Source organism: Musca autumnalis, unplaced genomic scaffold (genome assembly GCF_047663935.1).
Source record: "Musca autumnalis isolate F117 unplaced genomic scaffold, ASM4766393v1 scaffold_2, whole genome shotgun sequence".
Lineage (NCBI taxonomy): Eukaryota > Metazoa > Arthropoda > Insecta > Diptera > Muscidae > Musca > Musca autumnalis.
The window spans coordinates 81,069,022-81,094,337 of NW_027411755.1; the positions used below are offsets into that span (position 1 = coordinate 81,069,022).

General features: G+C 34.3%; 1 protein-coding gene across 1 annotated transcript in view; it reads left to right on the top strand.

Moving 5' to 3' along the window:
- Positions 1 to 915: 915 nt before the first annotated feature.
- dachs (unconventional myosin-IXb-like dachs) overlaps positions 916 to 25,316 on the top strand; it is a 32,195-nt gene continuing 7,794 nt past the window's right edge. Inside the window, exons 1-3 of the mRNA XM_073965275.1 lie at positions 916 to 1,956; positions 2,698 to 3,089; positions 3,834 to 4,419. Coding sequence (XP_073821376.1) covers positions 916 to 1,956; positions 2,698 to 3,089; positions 3,834 to 4,419 — 2,019 coding nt within the window. The remainder of the gene's footprint in view (positions 1,957 to 2,697; positions 3,090 to 3,833; positions 4,420 to 25,316) is intronic.

The window sequence follows — 25,316 nt, forward strand, 5'->3', positions numbered from 1 at the left end:
CAAGATCATATATTGTTTATTTCTACAGTTACACTGTCATAAAGCTAAAGTATTTTTAATAATTTAAAGAGCACCATAAAAAATTAAATTAAATTTTGGTAAATAAAGAGTAATATTTTTTTACGCATCAAAAGTGCCCCTTTTAGAATGGAATCGTCAACTTCAGTTAGGAATCTAAGTCTTAGAAAAACATATTTATGGCAAAAGAAGTTTAGAAGCATATTAAAAATTAATTTAAATGTAGCCATTTTCCCTATATTTGAAAAGTATTTAGAGTTAAAAAAGTAGCGGAATATTTTATATGGAGCTTATTCCAAAACGAGAATATATAGAGATGATGTTTGATAGAAATATTTTCAATCCCTTCAAAATGTACAATTCACAATTTGAACCAGTTTAGTAGCAATATATGCATATAATATTCGAAAACTCCCAAATTTGACTGCACCTCTATATGGGGCCTATACCAAAACATTGACCTATATTGACAAATTTTCACACTATGAATTCTTAGGCATTCAGAACTATAAATCCTAATTTACAGATAAATGTACTAAAAAATGTGGTCAAGACCTTCGAAATACATAAAATCGGGAGATACCGTTGTATGGGAGCTACACTAAAATATTGACCTAACTTAATAATTTTTTGCCAAATATTAGCTTAACCAATAATTTATCATATTAGAAGATTTTGGATTCATCAAATAAGAAATGAAGGCAAAAACGTAAAAACACTTCATAGTTTTTATGGTACCCATTTATGAGGGCTTCGAATATACCTCTCCAATCCCTCAATTTGCACCAAAACTGTGTTCCGTTATATTGATTGAAGTGTAAACATTCGAAAAATATTAACATTAGTTCACTCAAATGCTTCCCTGAATTAATCTCCGTTTTTTGGAATCTTGCCCCAATGTGCGCTGGTTTGGAATTAAAAGGTAATCAAAAACTTCCAGAACTGCTTCTTATTTGCAAGATTCTGCACGTGCTACCATCATCGTTCGAAATGTTCAAATCGAGTTGGATGATGATAACTCGGGATGAGGATAAGTCCTTAGACGAACTTATTATGCAGCTTTGTCTATATGAACGCAATTTCAAGAAGCCTGAGAACGTTGAAGGTCAAGAAGCTTTAGTCATAAATGAGAAGTATTCTAAAAGCAAGAATGTAAGTACTAAAAAGGACAGTATTTGCCATTACTGTAAGAAGAAAGGCCATTGGATAAAAGAATGTCGCAAGTGGATTGCAGATGGCAAGCCTTCCAAGTCACAACCAGTTAAGAATCATACACATGTTGCACTACATGCGATGTCAAACGAAGTAAATATCGCAGATTCAAGTTTGGAATGGTGGTTCGACAACGGTGCAACAAAGCATGTTACCAATTCAGATAAGTATTTTGTGAAATACGAAGAATTTGAACAACCCAATTCAATACAGTCTGCAGGAAAAGAGTGTTTAAAAGCCATTGGGAAGGGAAAAATAGAGCTGTTATCGAAAGTCAACAATAAGGAAAGAATTGTAACTCTAAACGACGTATGGTATGTTCCAACTATATCTCGAAACCTTTTTTCGATTTTAGCTGCACACGATAGAAACCCAAATAGCAAATTTACATCTACCACAAATGAATGCAAAATGTACGTCGATGAAGAACTTGTGGTACATGGTCAACGAGAAATCAATGGCACACTATACAAGCTTAATGTCCGTCCAAATTCACACACACAGAATATATCCCTGCTTGAAGAAAAGTCGGTGTTACAGTTATACCACGAACGCTGGGGACATCAGGACTATCGCCATGTTAAAATGAAGCTTAAAAAGGAAATGGGAATTTCAGTGAAGAATACAAGTGAAAATTGTGAACCATGCATTTTTGGAAAGTCTTCTAGGAAACCTTTTGGAAGACGTGACGCTGCTAGTGAACCAGGAGAAATAGTATCAACAGATGTATGTGGCCCTTTTCCACCTTCATTCAGAGGATACAGGTACCTTGTAGTATTTAAAGATCATTATACGAAATATCGATATGGGTTTTTCTTAAAACAAAAATCAGAAGTTAAAGATTCGCTTAAAGAGATGTTAATTCACGCAAAATGACAAGGTCACACTGTAAAAACGTTAATTAGCGACAACGGTGGCGAATTTGACAACGATGACGTCAGGAAAATTCTTGCTCAGCATGGAGTTACTCATAAGTTGACCGCTCCATATACCCCGCAGCAAAATGGGTGTGCTGAAAGAGAGAATAGAACGATCGTAGAAATGGCAAGGACTTTCAAGTACGCAAATAAGGAAATTGAATTTCCAGAATCACTATGGTGTGAATTTGTGAAATCAGCAATATATATTTTAAACAGAACAGGAAAGTCATCCGAAGCTGATATTAGCCCATTCGAAAAATGGTATGGTAAGAAACCTAGAATCCGACATTTGCGAATCATTGCGTCGACATGTTATATGCACATTCCAAGTCAAAAGCGAAAGAAAATGGTCAAAAAGGCTGAAAAAGGATACCTGGTAGGATATGATGGGGACGAGCGATATCGTATTTTTATACCAGAAAAGAGAGAAGTTCATGTTTTTAGAGATGTTAAATTTGTAGAGAAAACAAATAATAATCGCTTAGAAGAAAAAACCATAATAAAATCCAACGTAAATCCTGATACACAACGTATTGATTTGTCAAAGATTAGAGGTTTCAATGATTTAATTCAAGATGATGAAATTCAGAGTGGACTGAATGAAGAGTTGGATCCAAACATAGAACCACAAGGTGATCAATTAGCCAAAGATTCACCAAATTTAGAAGAACAAAATGATAAACGTACGAGCAGCAACCCTGAAGATAATTTAGAGAGAAATGCAACATCTGACAGTGAGTTTGAAGATGCTATATCAGGAAGCAACGATGGACAAGAATCTGAAGAAGAGAATTGCAATTACAGGAAATTAAGAAATAGAAAGGTAATAATTTCAAAAACAACTCATGACGAATTGGCTATGGTTTCCCAGGAGTTTGTTAATAGCATAGAAACTCCAAATTCATATTCTGAAGCTACTAAAGGCGACCAAAGATCAGAGTGGGTAGCAGCCATGGAAAAGGAAATGAATTCGTTAATAGAAAACAAAACATGGGTACTTACCGAACTTCCGAAGGGTGCTAAAGCTCTCCCATCAAAATGGGTTTACAAAGTAAAAACCAAAGCGGATGGCAGTGTGGATACCTTCAAGGCGAGACTAGTCATTAACGGATATAATCAAACAAAAGGACATGATTATGACCAAACTTTTAGTCCGGTAGCAAGGATGTCCACAATTCGGTCTCTGTTAAGTGTTGCAGTCACAGAGAAAATGTACTTAGCACAGTTCGATGTTTCGACTGCATTCCTTTATGGAGAGTTGGACGAAATAATTTTCATGAAACAGCCAAAAGGATTTGATGACGGAACAAATAGAGTTTGTTCTCTAAAAAGAAGCCTGTATGGTCTTAAACAACCACCACGGTGCTGGAATACTAGAATGCGAAATTTTTTAACCAAATTGGGATTTAAAACAAGCTCGGCTGACAGTTGTCTATACATCAGAGAAAAACAGGGGAAGAAAATCATTCTTGCTCTGTATGTAGACGATGGTTTAGTTGCTGCGTCTGATGTAAACGACTTGAAGATCTTTCTAGATGAACTTAAAGCTGAATTCAAAATTACACACAAAGATGCAAATTACTTTCTTGGGTTAGAAATTGAAAAGTCGGATGATTCTGTAAAGATAAGTCAGAAGTCATATGCTAAGAAAATTTTGGAAAAATTTAACTTTTCTGAATGTAGAGCAGTATCAACTCCAATGGAAAGTACAACGACCGTTGCAGAAGTTCAAAAATCAACAAATGACTTTCCATATCATCAAGCTGTTGGAGCAATAATGTATTTAATGTTGGGAACTAGGCCAGATTTGGCATTTAGTGTCGGTGTTCTGTCAAGATCTCTGGAATCCCCTACAAGTGAAGATGTACAAAGACTTAAGCGGGTTCTTCGTTACATTGCTGGCACACTTGACTATGGAATAATTTACAATACGAACGGTTTAAAGAAATTGGAATGCTATAGTGATGCAGATTATGGAGGCTTTATGAGCACAGGACGATCAACAACTGGAGTAGTAGCATGTTATGCAGGCAGTCCTATATCATGGATAAGTCAAAGACAGCCAACCGTATCTACCTCAACAACCGAAGCTGAAATCATAGCAGCGAGTGAGGCCGCTAAGGAATTGATGTGGTTGAAAAGCCTCTACAATGACTTAATTAATTATAATGAAGTACCGGTAATACACATCGATAATACTGCTGCTATAAGACTGTCTCAAAATCCAGAGTTTCACAAGCGAACGAAGCACTTCTTCATTCGTGAAAAGGTAATTGAAGGCGATATTATCGTGTCTCAAATCTCAACTGAATATCAAATTGCAGACATGATGACCAAACCGTTACCAAAACTTCGATTGCTGCACTTCGTAAATATTTTAAATATTAATCATTTAATCAATTAATATTTTACATTGTATAAGTAACCTTTGCTTTTTGTCTTTTATTCTACATACAAACTTCATTGTACTTTGTATTTTCACTTCAATAAAATTATTCAACTTAATACATCATAGTCATCATTCAACATAGCGCAGAATTTTTAGATGCTGTCTAATATACACTATGGTCAGCCTTATTACTCGAAGTTTCTGCATAACTAACACGATCTTTAAGTGCAGTACACATTTGGCCTGTTCATTTACTTTTGAAAATGGCAAAACCAGCAAAGTAGTAAAAGTTTTAAACTGCTCCCATATTAATTGCATGGTCTCAGAAGTAAAGGAACGCTTTTCGAGTAAAAAGTGGTAAAACTTGAAGATTCTTGAACAGAAAGGAACAGAGCTATTGTCGGTTTTGAATATCGATTTTTCGCAATTATCGATATCTGTCCAACCATCCAATAACCACAAAATATTTTGTGTTTACATGATGAATAACAAAAATGAACGGTCACACTAGCAAGAACCCGATTATTTGAGCATTCGTCATTCATAACTGGCAATGTGTACCCAGCTTTAGTCGAATGCCAGGTTGGTTATAATGGGTAGCGATTTTATTCAAACATTTCACTATAATTTGAGGTTGGCAAAGCAAGACGAAGAATCCACACTTAAGAAAATGTAAACTTATTTCTTTTGGTACACAATTTTGTATTTTTAAGGACTATTTGTAAAGAATTCTACGTTGTCCCGAATGGGATGTTTGTGGAACAATTCTAAGGACTTTTTCTGTTCCTATAGCACAATATCTGTCTCAAATTTGCTGCTCCCACATCGAGGTTGAATGTCAAATAACAAGGATATTATGAGATACAAATTATATAGTAACATAGTCGTTATACCTTATTTACCATATGCCGCACATTTTTAATCAAAACTATAAGAAAATTAATTTTTTTTTCAATTTTTCTTCGATTTTGGTTCATAGATACCAAACCGTTCAAAATCTAAAGAAACAACCATTTACTAAAATGTACCTTAGATCTACTCATAACTTTCTAGAATATCGTCTGCTCCGTCGGAAAAGGTCGTAAGTCCCTCTCAATAAATTTTTCAGGAGGAAGAAAAAACATTCCAGCGCTTTCTGTATTAAAGATTTTATTATGGTGGTAAAGGCAGAATTCTTCGTTTATTTATTCCGCTTCAATACCCGTAATTTGTTTGATAAAATTCCGTCGCGTTTGGGAGATAATTGGATGTCTTTGGACTTACGACCTTTTCCTTGTACAGTTTTGTATTTTTGTAGGGACTTACGACCTTTTCCTACAATTTACGGACGTTTTTAAAATAAAATATTTATACTTTACAAAACAATGTGGAAAGGGTATTATAAGTTTGTTTTGTTCAATATTCGTGTAACATCGCGAAGTATTCGTCGTTGACTCCCTCTCCTTGCCATTTTTTCATATCTTGACGAGATAAAGCGATCTAGCTATGTGCGTCCGTCCATCCATTAACAATTGTAATAAAACTCCAGGCCTCAATTTTGGACCGATCGTCACGAAATTTTGTGGTGAGATCGGGTTCCGACCAGAAGTGACCCCATTAGATGTTGGTTATGATCGAAAGGTGTGAAATGGACCAAATCCACATTTTTTCCCCGACTTTGTAGCTGTCCTGTAGATCGCAGTAATATTCCGATCGGAGCGACATTTTAAGAATGATTTGAGTTTAAGACAAAGAATAAGCTTGCAAGTTAACATGGTAATGAGATAATTATTATTTGAGTGAAATCTTATATGTCAAAGACAATGTGTGTATGTTTGTATGTTCCGCATAAACTCAAAAACGGCTGAACCGATTTTTTTGAAAATTTCAGATAATGTACAAGGAACAACCAAGGTGAAAAAAGACTTTATATTTTTTGAATTTTGGAGGGGGCGGGGCAGGCCCTATTTTTTAAAAAACGCTTTTTGTAAAGGTTATGAAAGTATCGGTCAGAAAATAATTTGCGAGGCAACGGTTGTTGAATCTCCGACCCTAAGAACTTATTCCATGTAATTTTCAGATTATGCACAAGGATGTCCCTTGGTGGAAGAAGTCTATATGTTTTGATGAATTTCGGAGGAGCGGGTTGCACCTGTGCCATATTTTTTAAATGCGCTATATATATAAAACTTACGAACGATTCCGTTTCTCCAATCCTGGGTACATATTTTAGCAATAAATAAATTTCTCTTTCAGTTTGTAACATATCGATATATTCAGCGGAGACCCTATTTATTATTCTTGATCAGAGTAAAATTCTAAGTCGGTATAACCATGACCGTCTTTTGAAATTAAGATACAATTTTTAAGATAGATCTTCGTGATTTGGTATAGAAGTATCTATTACTTCTAGGATGTTTGGTATTGACGCCTTCATATAGCCCCCATAGAACGGTACCTCAGGATTTCCGGTCTTCCTCCGAAATGGCTGAAATTTGGTATTTATTCTTCGTTTGGGGTAGAACGGTGCCTCCCGAATTTCGGTATTTTGAAGGTTAGCCACATTGTTTTACCGAAATTGCTGAAATTTGGTATTTAGTCTACTTCATAAACGAAAGGAAACTAAATAAACGAAAGGAAACTAATTGTAGTAAAATTTAATACAACTCATGGCGGAGGGTATAACAAGTTCGGCCTGGCCGAATTTAACGACGTTCTTGTTATTGATAGTCACTTGCATATCCCAACTAATTTGCGATGCAAAAAATATAATTGACATAAGAAAAGGTAACATTAACTGTTTCAAGGGCCAGCAACGTGGACCGGTTCGGCTGATATTTAATATAAAACATGACACGTTGTACCTACGACCTTGCATTTTTGCCTTACGACCTTTTCCTTCAATTAAATTTCATGATTAATTCCGTTAATGTACGTGGTTTCTTAGCTACATTATAATCCCATATAGTGTTCTTTTTTGTCTTCCCAAGTATTTCTGCCCCAACTCCCAGCATCTTTTGTTTTTGTCTGCAAACCATGTAGAATCTTCAGCATGTAATGTCTTCCTGCGTTTAGGAATTTTATCATCAGAGCTTTCAGAATCACCGTGAAAACCATAGGGAACTAGACCAATGAAACCATCGTCTAATTCCATTCCAAATTCATACTGCTCTTTGTTAGCAAGAATCATGATGTCTTCTTAGTTTAATAACATTTCAATCAATTATTATTTTAGAATCATATTTGATTAAAAAACATTGCTCCGTTAGAAGGTATTACTTTATTGAATTCAGAATACAAACTAATCTTATGTGAATAAATGTCCCTAGAGAAACCACAAATTACCAGTTGATAAAGTTAATTAAGATATACGACAGTAAAAACAGTAAAAATATGAGGTATTTGAACACATACAGCATCCCAATTTGTATCAATGAAAAGGCCAAGTCCAAGGAAAAGTCCATCTTCCATAATCAGTTCGCTTATAGAAGAAAATAGATTTCAAATGTAAATTTTCGTTGCAATATAGAATTTATCACATTTTTGTTCAAAAGTTTGGTCCGCAGGCTCCGCCAAATATCATCCGATTATCATCCAAAGGTGTAGGCTAGTTCTTTACATTGTACCCCAACCATGGATGACGTTAAACACTATATCTGAACTACATTAGCTGTAGTATTCTTTTAAAGTATAAATTTTCCTGTGGACTTACGACCTTTTCGTACTCAAATTTGTACGTTTTGTGGACTTACGACCTTTTCCGACAAGGGCAAAACACACAGAAAAACGCGACATACTATCATTTTCTTTGTATCATACGACGTGTTCTGACTTGTACTATCATCCTGTAACAAAAACGCGATTTCCAAAAAAAGTGGACTTACGACCTTTTCCGACGTAGCAGACGATATACAAAATTTCAAAGAGCCGTTCTGAAAGGTCAGTGTGGAGAAAAAGTCTTAAATAATCGATTTTTCTCCGGTTCTCGCCCATGGAGCCCAAACCGTTCAAAATTCAAGGAAACAACCAACTACAAAAATATATCTGACAGCACAATAAACAACTTTTTAGAGCATTCGAACTTTCTGTGAGTCGATTTTAAAAGTCAAAATAACAAAAAACCTGAAAAAGTGTGATTTTGATAATTTTTTCCTCGTGCTTTAGCCCATAGGGCACGAACCGTTCAAAATTCAAGGAAACAACTAACTCTAAAAATGTATCCAATATCACAATAAACAACTTTTTAAAATACACGAACTTTCTAGGCCGTGAACTTAAAGCACATAACCTTATAAAAATCATAATTTGTATACTTCGGTTGGTGGTATACTCGTACATACCAACAGTATAATTAACAAAAAAAGGTTTACGACAATAGAATTGTTGAAATTAACTAAGCTACTTCACCAATATCAAATGCAACATTGCATCCCTCATGTTCCTTTTATCGATGACATTTATCATTATTGATATATGTATTATCTCATTTATTCTGAATTATATATTGACAATACTAAGTATGTAATACTCATGCATAAATGAATTTAAAACAGTTATTCTAAAATAATTGTATTTCTTTACAACACTTCTCGTTTTTCTACTGGAACTATTTGAACAAAAAAACTGGGCAAGCCCTCACTGTTGTTTAGACAGAATAGTTTGAAATAGTTGAAATATTTCGGACGGAAAGGACCTAAGTCTGAAGAAATTTAAAAAGAAAGTTACACACAAGCATGGCGTTGAAAAGTTCATATACGCAGTGTAAAAACATTGATTTATTTTGCTATGTGTGCGGTCATCAAGTTAGAAAAAAAATTGCAGTGGATCTCAAAAGAGAAAAAAATTTCACAAGTGAATTTAAGAGAGCATATGGTAATATTCAAAAAAGTTTTTCAATCGTTGAAGTTGAGGTTCACCATGTAATAAGTCGCGAACTGTTAATATGTTTTATAAAATATGAATATATTTATATTAATTGAAGTGTTTTAGCCACGATCTCATAATATGGACCATAACAAATAATTTTCGTGGAAGCTGCGTTGGTGGCAATATAAAAAAATGGGAAAAATGTGTTGAAGTAAACATGTTTTTTTGTGTTCACTTTTGATTTCTGGCCAAACCACGCAAAATTCGAACCTGTGTTCAAAGAAAGAACTAAACAATACCCCTTGGTCAACATGGTTCTAGTGTATGACTTTTGGATATATACACTGCATCGCCCTAAAATCGATGCTGACATTTTGAAGTTTTGATTTCAGTGTTTTTCGAATTTTTCTTGTAATTAGAGGGTGCAACTAGATAATAATCCAAACTAGTTTATAGGATTGCAGAACTCGTGATTCCACGTCGTTCGAAGTATATCTCATGAGTGTGCTCCGTACAGCTTCCTAGTAATAGGAGCCCAAAGGCGAAAATTTGGTGCGTAAATTTTCTGAAAAAACCTATTTTTTGGCTTTACAATTTACAACTGTCGTACAGGTACCCCTGAATCCCGCGTGATTTTAGTTTTTTTACGTGCCGGATCTAATGAACTCTTCCGAGGTCGAATCCATCCACTAAAACGCCGGATATAGATACCTTGAAATTAGGAAAATCTGCAAAAATATATTTTGACAATTCCGCGAATTGAACCGCGATTTTCTTTGATTATTTTTGCATAAATGTAATCCTTTATACGCGATTATAATATTTGCCAAAAAGGTGTGTCACAAATTACAAAGATTCTGGAGTAATATCCCTAGTTATCCCAAAATAGAATGCGGTGGCACAACCGCAGTTCTTGAAGAATCTGTCTAAAATAATTTATATTGACGTATTTTTAATAGGGGGCCATTGAAATCGATGCACCTTATAATCATATGCACATCGCGTAATTTTTGTCCACTTGAATAGTAAGATGCAACAGATGGCACACTTTGGCCGCTGAATGAAACATGGAAAATCCATGCATATTGATAGACATGGACTCCCTGTACCCGAAAAGCACATGCACCTCAACCGATTTAAACCAATTCGCGAATTATACGGTTTTTAACTTCTATGTTTTTTCTTTGATTGTCATTTCAATATTACCCTCTACTTCTTTTTTCTGTTGCTTATCACAGAAAGCAAATATACTTTCACGATGACTAATTACTTTTCTCGTAGAAGTTTAAGCAAAATACTTCAGGATTTGGATCGAAATTTAGCGAAATAATAGAATAACTCCCAACATTTATTTTTCAAATTGTTCGTATTTAACCAAAAATATATTTTTGAAATAGTTTCCAACAATAAGTTTCCGTTTTTTGTTGTTGCTGTAATATGCAAGTTATAAACGCGATGTTTATAATTTTGGTCTCACATTTTTTACGCGTTGTCTAGATTCTGTACGTATTTTTAAATTATTTTTTTAGAGATTTTTTGGACTCTGATTTAGAATAAATAAAATTTATTCCAAGATTTCTTCAAAATTTTTTGATTTTCCGCGAAAATAAAAATAAATTTAGCAACTATTTTAGCATCTACGGATAAATATCAAATGCTGCTAACCAGGGACGTAGCCAGGATTTCATTTCGGGGGGGGCCCACCTGACCAAAATTTTGAAAGTTCATGTTAGCGAAAATGTCTTATTTAGCAAAGATGTAAACCTTATTTTAGACTTATTTTACTGATGAAATAATTTACATTTACATTAATTCAAATGGCGTAAGACTTCTTGGCTAATTTTATCTTGTTTTTAGAACTTTTTTGACAATATGTCACAGTTAATATATGGCCAAAACAATGAATATATTAATAATCCCATATATTTTTGGGCGTATCATTTGTCAAATAATTCACAACTACAGCGAATGTTATGTAATTCAGTGATATCACTTCGGTAAGACCAAAAGAAAGCGAATACAATCGGAAAACCTTAGAAATATCATAATATTTAATTTTCAGATATCTTAACATTATAATTTCCAAAGATATGCAAAAATCCGATGTCTACTTATCACAAAGAATTTCTGAAGGCCGAGAACTAATGCTGAGCAATAGTTAGTCTATCCATCAAGAAATTCTAGCACCTAATCGTATGTAAATGACAAAGTCTGTCGCCAAATCGTGCATCTGTCAGTAGACTAATTTTGGCGTCCAATCGTCGGACTTCACTTGTAGAAATTCTGGTCTCCTATCCTGGATCTTCTCATAAAATGCTGAGCAATAGTTAGTCTATCCATCAAGAAATTCTAGCACCTAATCGCAGTTATGTAAATGACAAAGTCTGTCGCCAAATCGTGCATCTGTCAGTAGACTAATTTTGGCGTCCAATCGTCGGACTTCACTTGTAGAAATTCTGGTCTCCTATCCTGGATCTTCTCATAAATTGATCAGGAACAAGGGAAACTCTGGAATCCAGTCTTAAATTCTTTTAAAATGAAATTATGTCGCCCAATCCAAGGTCTATACCTGTATATTCTTTTAGCAAAAATGCATAAACACAATTTTTCCCAAACTACATTTTTATACTCTCAGTCTTTAGCCAAAATGTGCCTCATTGAAATAATGGCTTTAGGGCCAAAGTGTGTTTGGAAGAAATCTGTTTCGGAAAACTTTGAGTCGACTTAGCCTATGTCCGTCTGGGTAGCTCCTGGTGAGCACGATAATTCTCAAACGGATCAACCGATTCTGTCCAAAATTTGTTCTTCGTGATATTTTGATCAACTTCGAAGATGGACAAAATCGATCTACTCTTTCGGCAAACTTCCGCAGAGTATTTTAAAAATTTTCAGCGAAGTGCAGTTTAAGACCTCCCTGGATAAGCTGTGTAAGCTTAAGACTTCAATGGCCATGGCTTCACTTTCTTTATGCTAATAATTTAGTTATAAGTAAAAATATGAAATAAATAAATTAATAAATAAAAATAACTCTCTGGAAACGCTTTGCTTTTTTGCAACAAGTGTTCTCGGGCCGCCCCTATTACTACAGTACAGGTTTTTCAGAGGCAAGTCCATACTTCCAGAGAAAATGGCCTGGAAGCTGTAAAGAACACCTAAGGCAATCATGTGTAGTGGCTAATGCGCACGACAACTTTCGAACCGGATACTGCGTTGGTCCAAACTTTGTTTATCGCAATATTTCTGCGAGCCTTATACATACAAAATTAGAAGATGGTGCTTTTCGGTCTACTTCTTCTGATATTTTCCTCCAAATTTCAAGAATTTTAGCTAAAGTGGTATGCGTCTATTTGAGGATCTTTAGAAATTTTTGCTGAAGGTATTACTTATGTTTCGAGCGTTATTATGTTTTTCGTGGGCAAGTCCATATTTCCTGACATTAGGGTCAAAAGGTGAAAATTATACTGTGGCGAACTGAAATGACTGGTGGGCGCAATATCTTTTAATATGAATGACTCCCAAAATAAGATCTACTTCCAAAATGAACTATGTCTGTCCGGTCCATTTCTCCATACCTCCTCCGCAAAACTTCTGATCAATGATACAAATCCATATTTTGTTTACAAGTTCATACGTCCGAAAATGGTTACAAATTTCTGAAAATCTCCTAATACATAATTTTGGGGTTAAAGGATTTTGGCTGTGTAGCCGCTATTCGATCTGTCTATAGATGAAAGTTTCAATTCACACAGGCTCAGGGTATATTCTTGTCCGCAAAGTCGAGTGGTACTTGTTGAGATTTTGACGAAGAAGAACCTGTTTCCGATCAGTTTCCTTTACCGAAGGAAGTACTTATCAAAATATAATTGCTGTGGATTTCTATGACGTTTTCTTCTGGTTTTATTCAAAGAGTAATCGACAGAAATATCCCTGAAGATGAAATTCATTGTAATTTTGAAATATTGGAAATAATATGTAATAAATCAATATATATAAAGTAGAAAAATGTTTGTACGTTTATTTGTTTGAAGTTTATGGAATCAAAAACCGCTGAACTGATCTTCCAGAAATTTTTAGAGTATATCACTACATGGCCTGAAAGTAACATAGGCTATACAAATTTCTGAAATTCCGCGTTGCTCCGGAGATATATCATCAGAATCGGATGTAGCTGGAAAAAAATTTTTATGCAAATGACTAGAGAATGGTAAATTTTGGATGTGTGCAGGAATTTGGTCTAGAAATACATTTGCCAAATTATATTGAAATCGGTTCAGATTTGGATATAGCGCCCATATATATTTTCGGCCGATTTCATGTATTTTATGCATTAAACACGCTATGTATATCCAATTTCAATGAAATTTGGAATGTGTTGCGGAATTGGGTCTAGAAATAAATTTTCCAAATTATATTGAAATCGGTTCAGATTTGGATATAGCTCCCATATATATTTTCGTCCGATTTCATGTATTTGTTGGACCAAACACGCTTTATATACCCGATTTTAATGAAAGTTGGAATGAGTGACGAAAATTGGCCTACAAATAAAATTGTCAAAATATATTTTACCTTATTCGGGGTAGCGAAGCGCACCGGGTTCAGCTAGTAAAATATAAACATTGACCTCGAGCTCAATAATCTTGATTTTATTAACATTCGAAAAGTCGAACAAAACATAAAAATTCGGCAGAAAAATCCTTTTATCCAATAGACATTTACGATACTGCGGTGGAACAGAAATTATATCATAAAAATTGGTTGATAAAGTTTTTTTTTTGAAAATTTCAAACATAATAAAGAATTTGTAATTGTTATGAATTTCAAAATAGTTCATTATAAAAACGTGTTAGAGAAAATATACAAACACTTAAAACCACAAAGATTAACGGTTTTATCTTTTATTGTTGAATTGCTCTTATAAAAAATTTCAAAAGCAAAATATCGCAAACATGTTTTTTCTGGATGTTGTTTATAAGCCAAAGTCATGGACGTAATATGTTACAAAAGTTCAATAAATACAAATAAACGTTTTGTTCTGAACTCAGTAACACTTACAGTCACCCTAAAATTCCGATTAAACGCTTAAACAACACCTTAAAACTTAACAAGAACTATGCATACAATTGCTCAAAAAACCTAACTTGTTCATTATTTTTATATTTTCAAATATGTTGGACAATAAGTATACCAATGTAGTTAAATAATTCTCTGTAATACTTCCAACTACTTTACATATTTCTTGAACAATTTAAAACAGTTTAAAAATTTACTCAAAAATTAAAAAATGTGTAACATAAGCTAATATCCTATGGGAACTAAAATTATTTCGGGGGGGGCCCGGGCCCCCCCCCTGACTACGTCGGTGATACATATGTATATAATTAAAAAATTTTACTGCATAGACGTTCATTCTAAATAATTAATACAGACTGATATGTATTTAGTCCGTGTTTAGACGTTCAAACTGGAATGGCAAATTTTCTTCCCAATTTCTTTTAAAAATTCCTTGCAGTTTAGACACGCAAATAATGTTTGTGTCAAATATCTGATTCTTCTTCACACTTATTTTCTCGTTTGATCATTCAAAGGCAATACTAAGGCGATAATGCTTATAGAAATTAAATTAGATGTCATTAAGAATTAAATAAGCACATATGTATATGTTTACTATTAATTTTTTGTTCCATTTAATTTTCATCACAAAATTGTTTAATTCAAATGCATGCGTAGTTGTTTATTTGCCGGCGGAGAAAATAAAATGAATGAAAATTCAAAAAAAAAAAAAAAATCTGCAAGAATAAAGAAACAAAACAGAATTTGCGAGTACAGAGGTGTGTGTACCCCCTCATGATAAGTTATTATACCCTACACCACATTGTGGTGTGGGGTATTATGTCATTGTGCATTTTTATGTAACATGCAAAAGGAAACGAGATGGACCCACAGTTCCTTTTTGGTATATACATAGAATCACTTTATTTATGCATGTCCGTCCGTTCGCACTGTACATGTCGCATTTATTGTGCAATTCAGCTGAAAATCGGGAAATATCATATCTTTTGTAGAAAATCGGTTCAGATTTGGATATATGTAGCTCCCATATACATATATTTTCTGCCGATTTTATGTATTTCATGCACCAAATGTATATGTATCCAATTTCAATAAAATTAGGAATGTGTGATGGAATTTGGTCTAGAAAAAAATTGCCAAATTACCAATGTGTGCCACCAAATTAGGTGTAGAAGAAAGTCTTTAAAATTATATTAGAATCGGTTCAGATTTGTATATACCTCCCATATATATGTTCGACCGATTTAATGCATTTTTGACGCAAATTCTGTTTAATTTTGATGAAATTGGTATAATGTCACGGAACTCAAACTACAAATAAGTTTGCCAAAATATATTTAAATCGGTTCAGGTTGGGAAAATAAACAACTACTGAAGAAGCTGGAATACCGTATGTTTGGGTACGATCATCTGTAACAAGCTAAATAGTATGCAAAATCGTTAATCATTAGGAAATATTTAATAGTCATAATTCAGAAAGTCTGTAAAAGGGATCAAACAAGTTCAACTATCAGTAATCCAAAGGTAGATCATGACATATTAATCTTATTTGTGTAAATTGCGTATGTAATATAACAACACTAAACCGATAAATACTTCGGGCCAAAATCCTGATATCAAACCTTATAAAATGTGTGGGTCCATTAAAAAAAAACTCGAAAAGATTCTCCAACGAAAGATTAGGGTTTAAGATGTCTCGCCTTAATTTGGGTTAACTAAGCTCATTGAAGCTCCAATGAATGTCCAATGTGGACATTATTGGTAATTCTCCAAGAGCTTTTCATATCAAAAATCCTTCGTATTATGTACTTGAAATATGTTGTATGTTGTATTTAATTTTCAGATTTTTCCCAAAACAACAACTTATGTCGAGTAAAGTGGTGTTTCCAACAAAATAAATCGCACACCCATATACATAATTTAAATGATCAATTTAAGATAAAAATGACAAGAAGTCTTATTTTTTTACCCGTAAAGTTAAATTTTCGTCACATTTAGCTTTCTGTGAAAACTACAGATTTGTATGGTTTTTACATTTTTATAATAAGGTTGTTTTCTATGAACACAATGAAACTTCGGTAATCTACATCAACTATGCCGATCAAGCAATCTATATTTCAATATTTCAAAGGCAATATTACAGGCATGTCACAGGAACGAATTCCAATCGAAATTGGACTTGATTCCGTATTTAGCTTCTTCAGAAAACAAAAAAAATGTTTCGGAATGAAACCAATCACGGTGCGCCTGAATCAACTTTACGTGGATGGTGCTTACACCAGTAGTGCGATTCTCTAACACATTTTTTGAGTTACCGACAAAAATCGGTAACATTAAAAAGCAAAATTATGAATGAAAAGTTCAAATAAAAGTTGACAACCCTGTTGCTATCGGTAGAACTTTACGACTCCTTTTTATTGGTCGCTAACTTACTGAATAATATCGTTAACTACCGGAATTATAAGCATTTTATTTTACCGACATTTGTCGGTAACTCAAAAAATGAGTTAGAGAATCGCACTACCGGGAAGTTTTTGGGGATTCTGAAACTAAAATGTTCATAGATGAGAAAAATGAAAAAACTAAGAAAAAAATCTCCGAATAAATAAATGGCAATCAGAGTTTACATTTTTGCTTGAAAACGGCAAGTCCTACCGAAATCGGACTAAAGAAAATGTTGTAGCAGTGAATTCTCTACTAGAGTTGTATAGTTCATGAACGAACTAGTTCAATTAAACGATTCATTTCAAAGAGCGTATGAACTAGATCAGTCGATATGGTTCACTGAACTTGAAACAGAAGGTGACCGTACGATCAACGAATGATTCACAATATAGTTCAACATGTCGTTCACAAATGCATAAAGCGATGCCGTCGTCTGTGTTATGTGATGCCTTCGTAATGTGATATGTTTGTTTATTTGGTGTATGTATGCGCTTTCATTAAGCGAACGATTAAGAGCCGGTGAACGATCCTGATCCAAATGACGGAAATGTATAATGAACTATGACCTACATTACTGAACGAGTTCAGCTAAAAGAGCTGAACTATTGAACTACATTTTTCAAATGAACTAGATTGTACAACTCTATTCTCTACAACTTGTCGTTTCTAAGCAAAATCGCAAAAACCTAAAATCCCTACACACAGACCTAGAGGTCTGGGGTGTGTCTACTTCAACGAATACTTTGTCGAATAAGAAGTCCATTTCAATTTGCAAAAAATAAAAAATAAATATTTTATTATCCTCATACTGTGCGCAGAAATATGTATTTTTAAGTACGTTTAAACGTAGACTGTTTTTAGATGAATAATCAATCCATCAGTTAAATTTGTCAAACTTTGGTTATATCGAACTTCGTAGAACAAGTGGCCCAACATTTGTACAGTGCCCGAAATAAACATAGGTTCACATGTAAATTTGTAATTTTTTCATAATTCAGATGACTTTTATAGGATTTTATAATTTTGTATTTTGGAGTTGGGCATTCCCCATGATGTCAATATATGAGTTATTTGATTTTGCGACAAAATAAAAAATTAAAAATTTTTTTCCTTATTTTAGGTGCGAAATAATGATAGGTTCAGGGCAATTTTTGCGGATTTACACGTATAAATTTGAGGAAAACTTTTTACAAATCGTTGTTTTTTTAGATCGCCGATGTCCAACGAGTAATTTAGTTTAGAAATTGTCTCCGAATTATTTTCAAAATGCTGATTTAAAGCAGTTTTCAAGAAACAAATTTTTAACGTGGGAGAGGAGGCGAATCTGTAGTTGTCAGAGGCAAGGATCATTTCAAATTGCATGAAAAGAGTAACAAACAAACAACTAAATCCAATTTTTTAAAAAGTTTCATAAATTGGGCGCAAAATTTGAACGTCAAAAAAGTCTGGAGGGTTGTCCAACACCACTTTGACGGCAAGAATCGCTTATTTTTCCCATTTATTGGAGTTAAAATAATTTTGAATCTCAAAACAACAGTCAACGTGATCTTCCGGTATCGAAAATGTGATGTAAACAAACGTTAGTAAGCTCGAATCGACCTAGGAAGAATACAAAAATTGCTAAGGAAAACAGCAATCGAGCCTGAAAAAGAACAGACGTAGGTTCAGGTAAAAATGCTTATGAAAAATGGATGGTAAATTGTTTGAGTAATAGAAAAAATCCATCCTAGCCATTTTGCATGAGAGTTCACAGAATTTTTAGTCGAAATCTGGCGGTTTTCTTTTTTGGGCTCGGTTGCAGTTTTACTTGGCAATTTTTGTATTCTTCCTTGGTGGATTCGAGCTTCCTAACGTTTGTTTACATCGCATTTTCGATACCGGAAGATCACGTTGACTGTTGTTTTGAGATTCAAAATTATTTTAACTCCAATAAATGGGAAAAATAAGCGATTCTTGCCGTCAAAGTGGTGTTGGAGAACCCTCCAGACTTTTTTGACGTTCAAATTTTGCGCCCAATTTATGAAACTTTTTAAAAAATTGGATTTAGTTGTTTGTTTGTTACTCTTTTCATGCAATTTGAAATGATCCTTGCCTCTGACAACTACAGATTCGCCTCTTCTCCCACGTTAAAAATTTGTTTCTTAAAAACTGCTTTAAAGTGTTGAACAAATCTGAATTTTGAAAATAATTCGCCGACAACATCTAAACTAAATTACTCGTTGGACATCGGCGATCTAAAAAAACAACGATTTGTAAAAAGTTTTCCTTAAATTTATACCTGTAAATCCCCAATAATTACCCTGAACCTATCATTATTTCGCACCAAAAATAAGGGAAAAAATCTTAAAATTTTACAAATTTTTATTTTGTCGCAAGATCAAATAATTGTTATATTGATATCATAAGGAGTGTCCAACTCCATAATACAAAATTATAAAATCCTATAAAAGTCATCGGAATTACGAAAAAAAAAATAGAAATTTACATGTGAACCTATGTTTATTTCGGGCACTGTATGCCTTTCCTCAAACACTACAAAAGAAATGCCTCAAATATTACTCGGCACGGTTCACTTGAACCAATGAACTTTAAATGAAAGGATCTTACACCATGAAGGACAATCTTGTAGAGAATTGCCACTGCTACAACATTTTTTTCAGTTCCATTTTGATAGGGCTTGCGGTTTCCCTCAAAATCGTGAAAATCCTAAAATTTTGAACCTTGACCGCGATTTATTTAAAAAGGGCTCCAGCGATTTTTTGGTTTTTTTTCTCATCTATGAACATTGTAGTTTCAGAATCCTCAAAAACTTCCCAGGTATAAGCTCCTTTCATTTAAAATTGGTTCAAGAGCACAGTGTCGGTCGAGTGAAAACCCCACCGATAATGTTGTTGAATGTTACACCGCTTAGAAATTAACAGATCCTTGAGATGTGGACTCTTAAATGGCATCAAAAAGGCAAACTGTCTGTCAAAATACTTATCTCAAACTGTAAAAATATATTTTCTTTGTAAAAAGGTTTTATAAATAAATTACTAGATAACAACAACAAATTTAATTATTGGTGCGGCAAAGAACCAGAAAATGACATTCTGTGTCTCCGGTTTTGTGACGCTCCTGAAGTTTTATTTGTCTTCTCTTTCTTTGGAGTGCCTTATACTACGTAAATTTAAATATAAGAGAAAATTCAAGAACATCACAATTGTTTGCCGGTTAAATACATACATACCTACTATGTATTTATGTCCGTATTTATATTATTTTGAATATTCCTCCCTCTCTTAATTGTGTACGTTTTACTGCGCATGAATCCTTAAACTAGGACGAAAACTAAATAATACCAGAGAGAGAGAGAGAGAGAGAGAGTATGTGTAAAGGTACATTTATACTCAGTGTTGCCAGTAATTTTCTTTGACTTGTCCCTAAAACCTTTAACGGTCGTCCTCAAAAATTCCTAAAATTATTCGTTAAGCCTCAGGAACAATCCACATTTACTACTATTTGGTGGAATTATTATTGAAATATAGTGAAACATGTTTATTTGTTCTTCGATTACCCAATTGTCGTTGTAAAACACTGTTAAAAGCAATTAATATATACACTGATGTCCGAGAAAATAGAGCCACAGACGTTATAACCTATTTAAACCTTTCTAAAACACTTCTGTGGAATTTGCATTTTTATCCCATAAATTCCGTCAACATTTGTCCAATTTTGGGATTCACGTCGTATGATGCAGAGATATGACTGGGTATGAAAAAGGCGTGAGAAATAATAGAGCAAAATTAAGTAAATCAGAACATTTCTAAAAGAAATTTAAATTCGAGCGCCAAAATCGTGGAAAGAAAGCATGTTGTCCTTTTTGTGTGTTTTATTTAATCTGTTTTATTTAATCTGCTTTGTTGTATTTCTGTATTGTTCAAATCTAGTAACCCATTTTTTTAAATTGCAGTTGATCAGTCAAACTAAAACTTTGCACAATTTTCAGATTTGGATGACAACTCATGAATATGGAACCAAAACCAATATGGGCCTATTTCGATGTTTTTATCTACATTTTTAAACCGAATTGGACTTAACTTGGGATTTGGATATACCAATGGTCCAGAAACTTCGGGTCGGTACTACCCGACTTCAGGCATTTTAAAGTTTTTATCTACATTTTCACCTGAAATTGACTATGAACTATATACATTTGCAGTTCCCAGCAGTCGGAAATCTTCTGTCCCAAAATTTTTCGACATAAATCCAGGTTTTGGTATAGCCTCCATATAAACGGTACCACACGAATTCAGTTATTTGGAAGTTGTTATCTACATTTTCGGCCTAAATTGGCTGTAATTTGGTTATGGGGTTCTCAGTTGTAAAAAAAAAAATATTTATTAAAAAATTAAAAATAAACAAGTGAAAAGGTATCAGTCGGCTTTGCCGACATAGATATATCCTCAGCCTATGTGAACTGAAACTATCATTTACGGACAGATCGAATGTATTTAGGGTCTGTTCAGAATTTTGTGGCCCTTTATGGACATTTGAATTTACTGACAAAATGTGCATTAGGATTAAAGTTCAAAAGTGTTGCGGAGGAGGTACTTAAACGAATGGACCGACTTGGTCCATTATGGAAGTGGATCTTATTTTGGGAGTCGTATCTTTTCGATAGATATCGCGCCCACTAGTCATTTCAGTGGGTCATCGTATAACTTATGGATCAGTATGCCAGGGAGCATGGACTTGTCCACGGAAAACATAATATCGCCATAAACAGGACCACAACGAACAACATCGTATACATCCAATAGTAAGGTAACCTAAGGAGAGGACCGATATGGCTCATTTTAGAAGTTAAACTAAAATTGGACAAATATTAGGAGATCCAAAGTTTGGACCAAATTAGTTGCCCGTTCAAGGAATATCGTGCATACCATTTTAGTGAAATTTTTTAAATACTGGGGGAGGTACCGGTATTCGCCCATCTTCGAACTGAAACTAAGTTTGGACAAAATATGACGAAAGTCAAATTTTGGACCAAATCGGTTGATCAGTTCGAGAGTTATCATACTCTTCAGCTACTACATATGGTGCACCTTTCGGATTGTTTTCTCAAGAAGTATGGACTTGTTCTAAAAACGTTTACCGTCGTAATTGAGGCAGCAAATGGAAGTTGCTTCAATAAAAATCAAAGCGATTCGAGAGCAGGTCTTAAATTGTACTTATCGCACATTTTGTGTGGCAGGTACCCGGAGGTAAGAGTGGACAAATATAGTCCATATTCGAACCTGATCTATATCTGATAGATAGATCTGATAGATATATTAAGCTTTACACATCCTAATATGTCTATGGACTTAATCGGTCTCTTCCATCAAGAGTTAACGTGCGTCCTAGGAGGTACCTGAAGGAGTGGGCCGATATGGCTTATCTTCTTACTTAAACTAAGTTTGGACAAAATATTACGAAGGCAAACATTTACACCGAATCTGCAGATCCCTTCGAGAGGTATCATGCGCTCCAACCACTACACTCGGTGTCGTAGGGGTTTTCTGCACCTTTCAGGCTATTTTCTCAGAATGTATGGACTTGCCCCCGATGACACTTATACCGTCGTATGGGGGGCAGTGAAACAAGTTGTTACAATAAAAATCAAGGCGATTCGAGAGCAGGTCCTAAACTGAACTTTTGCGAACTTTTGTGTGGAAGGTGCCCGAAGGCGAGATCGATTAAGTCCATATCGGGACCTCATGTAATGCTGCTAAAAATTTCATTATGTGCAAAGTATGAACCAAAATTGGTTACTCCCTTCAAGAGTTATCATGCGCACAAATTTTCCGAACTTTTGTGGAGGAGGTACCGGAAGGAGTGAAAATATTACGAAAGCCAAATTTTGGACCAAATCGGTTGATCCGTTCGAGAGTTATCGTGCGCTTCGGCCAGCCAGACGGGCATGGCTAAATCAACTCCAAATTATCTGAAACGGATTTCGTCCAAACATACTTGGGGTCTAAAACCATTATTTCGATGAGGCACATTTTGACCGTACGAAAGTGTAGGGTATATACGTTAGCATAAATGCTGATGGTATAAAAAGTAATAAAAACTAGTAAGAACGGCGTAAGTTCGGCCGAGCCGAACTTGTTATACCCTCCACCACAAGTTTATTGACGTAAAATGGAATAATTAGTTTCCTTTCGTGTATGAAGAAGACTTAATACTAAATTTCAGCAATTTCGGTAAAACAATGTGAGGCACCATTTTTCGGCTCAAAGGAGACTAAATACCAAATTTCCTGTATCGGTAAGAGAATGTGGCTAAAACTAAAAAAAATACCGAAAATAAAGAAGTAAGCTTCTATGGGGATATAGGAAGATGTGGACCTATACTGATAATACTCTTCTGGAATGTTTTATAACTCTTGGAAGACGAAATAACGAATTTCAGCCATTTCGGTTGGATATTGACGTCACAATCTTCAGTATTACGAAAATCCGGAGGTACCGTTCTATGCGGGCTATATCGAAACGTGGACCTGTACCGACGAATTTTAGTCAGAAATGGGACAATATGAAAGCGTGGACCTGTAGAGACATATTTCTGGCGAACAGTTTTATATCACATTGAAGACTAAATACCAAATTTCAGCCATTTTGGTGAAATATTGAAGACACACCCTTCAAAATACCGAAAATCGGGAGGAACCGTTCTATGGGGGCTATATGAAGGTGTGGACCGATACCGACAAAATTCTGGGGGAAAGTTTTATACCCCTAAAGAAGACTACGTACCAAATTTCAGCCATTTTGGTAGGATAATGAAGCTAAAACCTTCAAAATACCGAAAATAGGGAGGTACCGTTATATGGGGGCTATATGAAGGTGTGGACCGATACCGACAAAATTCTGGGGGAAAGTTTTGTACCCCTAGAGAAGACTGCGTACCAAATTTCAGCCATTTTGATAGGATAATGAAGCTAAAACCTTAAAAATACCCAAAATCCGGAGGTACCGATCTATGGGGGCTATATCAAAAACGTGGACCGATATATCCCATTTTCAATACCAACCATCCTGCAAGTAATAAAAACTTCTATACCAAATGTTGACTCTCTATCTTTAAAATTGCGAGCTGTATCTTGATTTCAACAGACAGACAGACAGACGGACGGACAGACGGGCATGGTCAAATCGAAATAGAATTTTATGCTGATCAACAATATATATACTTTATAGGGTCTCCGACGAATATTTCGATGTGTTACAAACGGAATGACAAATTTAATTATACCCTTCATATGGTGGAGGGTATAAAAATAAGTTACATATATAAATGCACTGAAAACTAGAAATAGAGATCTCCCCTCTAAATGGCAATAAACTGCAAGCTTCTTAATTAAAAACTAAGGGTCATTATTACATGTGTTCTTTTGCTATCTGATGGATTTGAAAACGCAAAATAAACCAATTTGGAGGCATTAAAAATATAATTTTTACATTGAAAGTTAATGCCAAGAAGCTCCTCCTTGAAATTCAATCATCACTTTTAACTTAAAGTTAAGCGGAACGCTCAAGATCTGCTCGGTAAATCCAAAATATAACAAAAGAAGACTTGTAATAATGGGGGTTAGAGTTTTAAAACTCGTCCTATTATGCGTTAAATTATAAAATTTAAATTGCGTTTTATACTCCCAACGAAGACTAAATACGAAATTCCAGCCATTTCGACTAAAACCTTAAAAAAATGGTTTTTACTTTCTTTGATTTTATGCCGCAGTGATGCTGCTCATCATCAAAAAAAAAAAAATTCAGTATATTTTCCGATTTTTTTACGAACGATTCCAGAGATATAGCGCCTTGAAAAGTCGAATTCTGTAAAAACTATATGCAAAGAAATACTCATAACTTCTTTAATATTGGTCCAAATTGAAAAAATCGTTTTGTTTTTTATCAGCAATTTAACAGAAATAGAGAAACAATTTTGCACAGTGGGTTTTTGTGCAATTTTCGCGATTTAATATTTAAAATCAAATTTTATCAATGATTGTGCTATTTCATTTTCTTGATTTTTTTTGTATTAAACTACGACCAATTACAAAAATGTTAAGTCCTATTTGGTAGTGGGATTCGAAAGATAATTATTTTTCTTATTTTTTTTTTTTAATTTGTCAATATAATTTTCATTGATAAAATTTATTTTAAATATTAAATCGAGATAATTGTATCCTAGCCCAAGTTGCATTTTATTTTTCTATTTATAGTAGATAAATGACAAAAAAACAAGCAAGTAAGAAAAGCGTTAAGTTCGGCCGGGCCGAATTTTTTATACCCTCCACCACGAACTGTATTGAAGTGAATTCCAAAAATTCCGAAAATTGGGAGATATCGTCCTTTGAGGGCTATATGAGGGCGTCGACCTATACC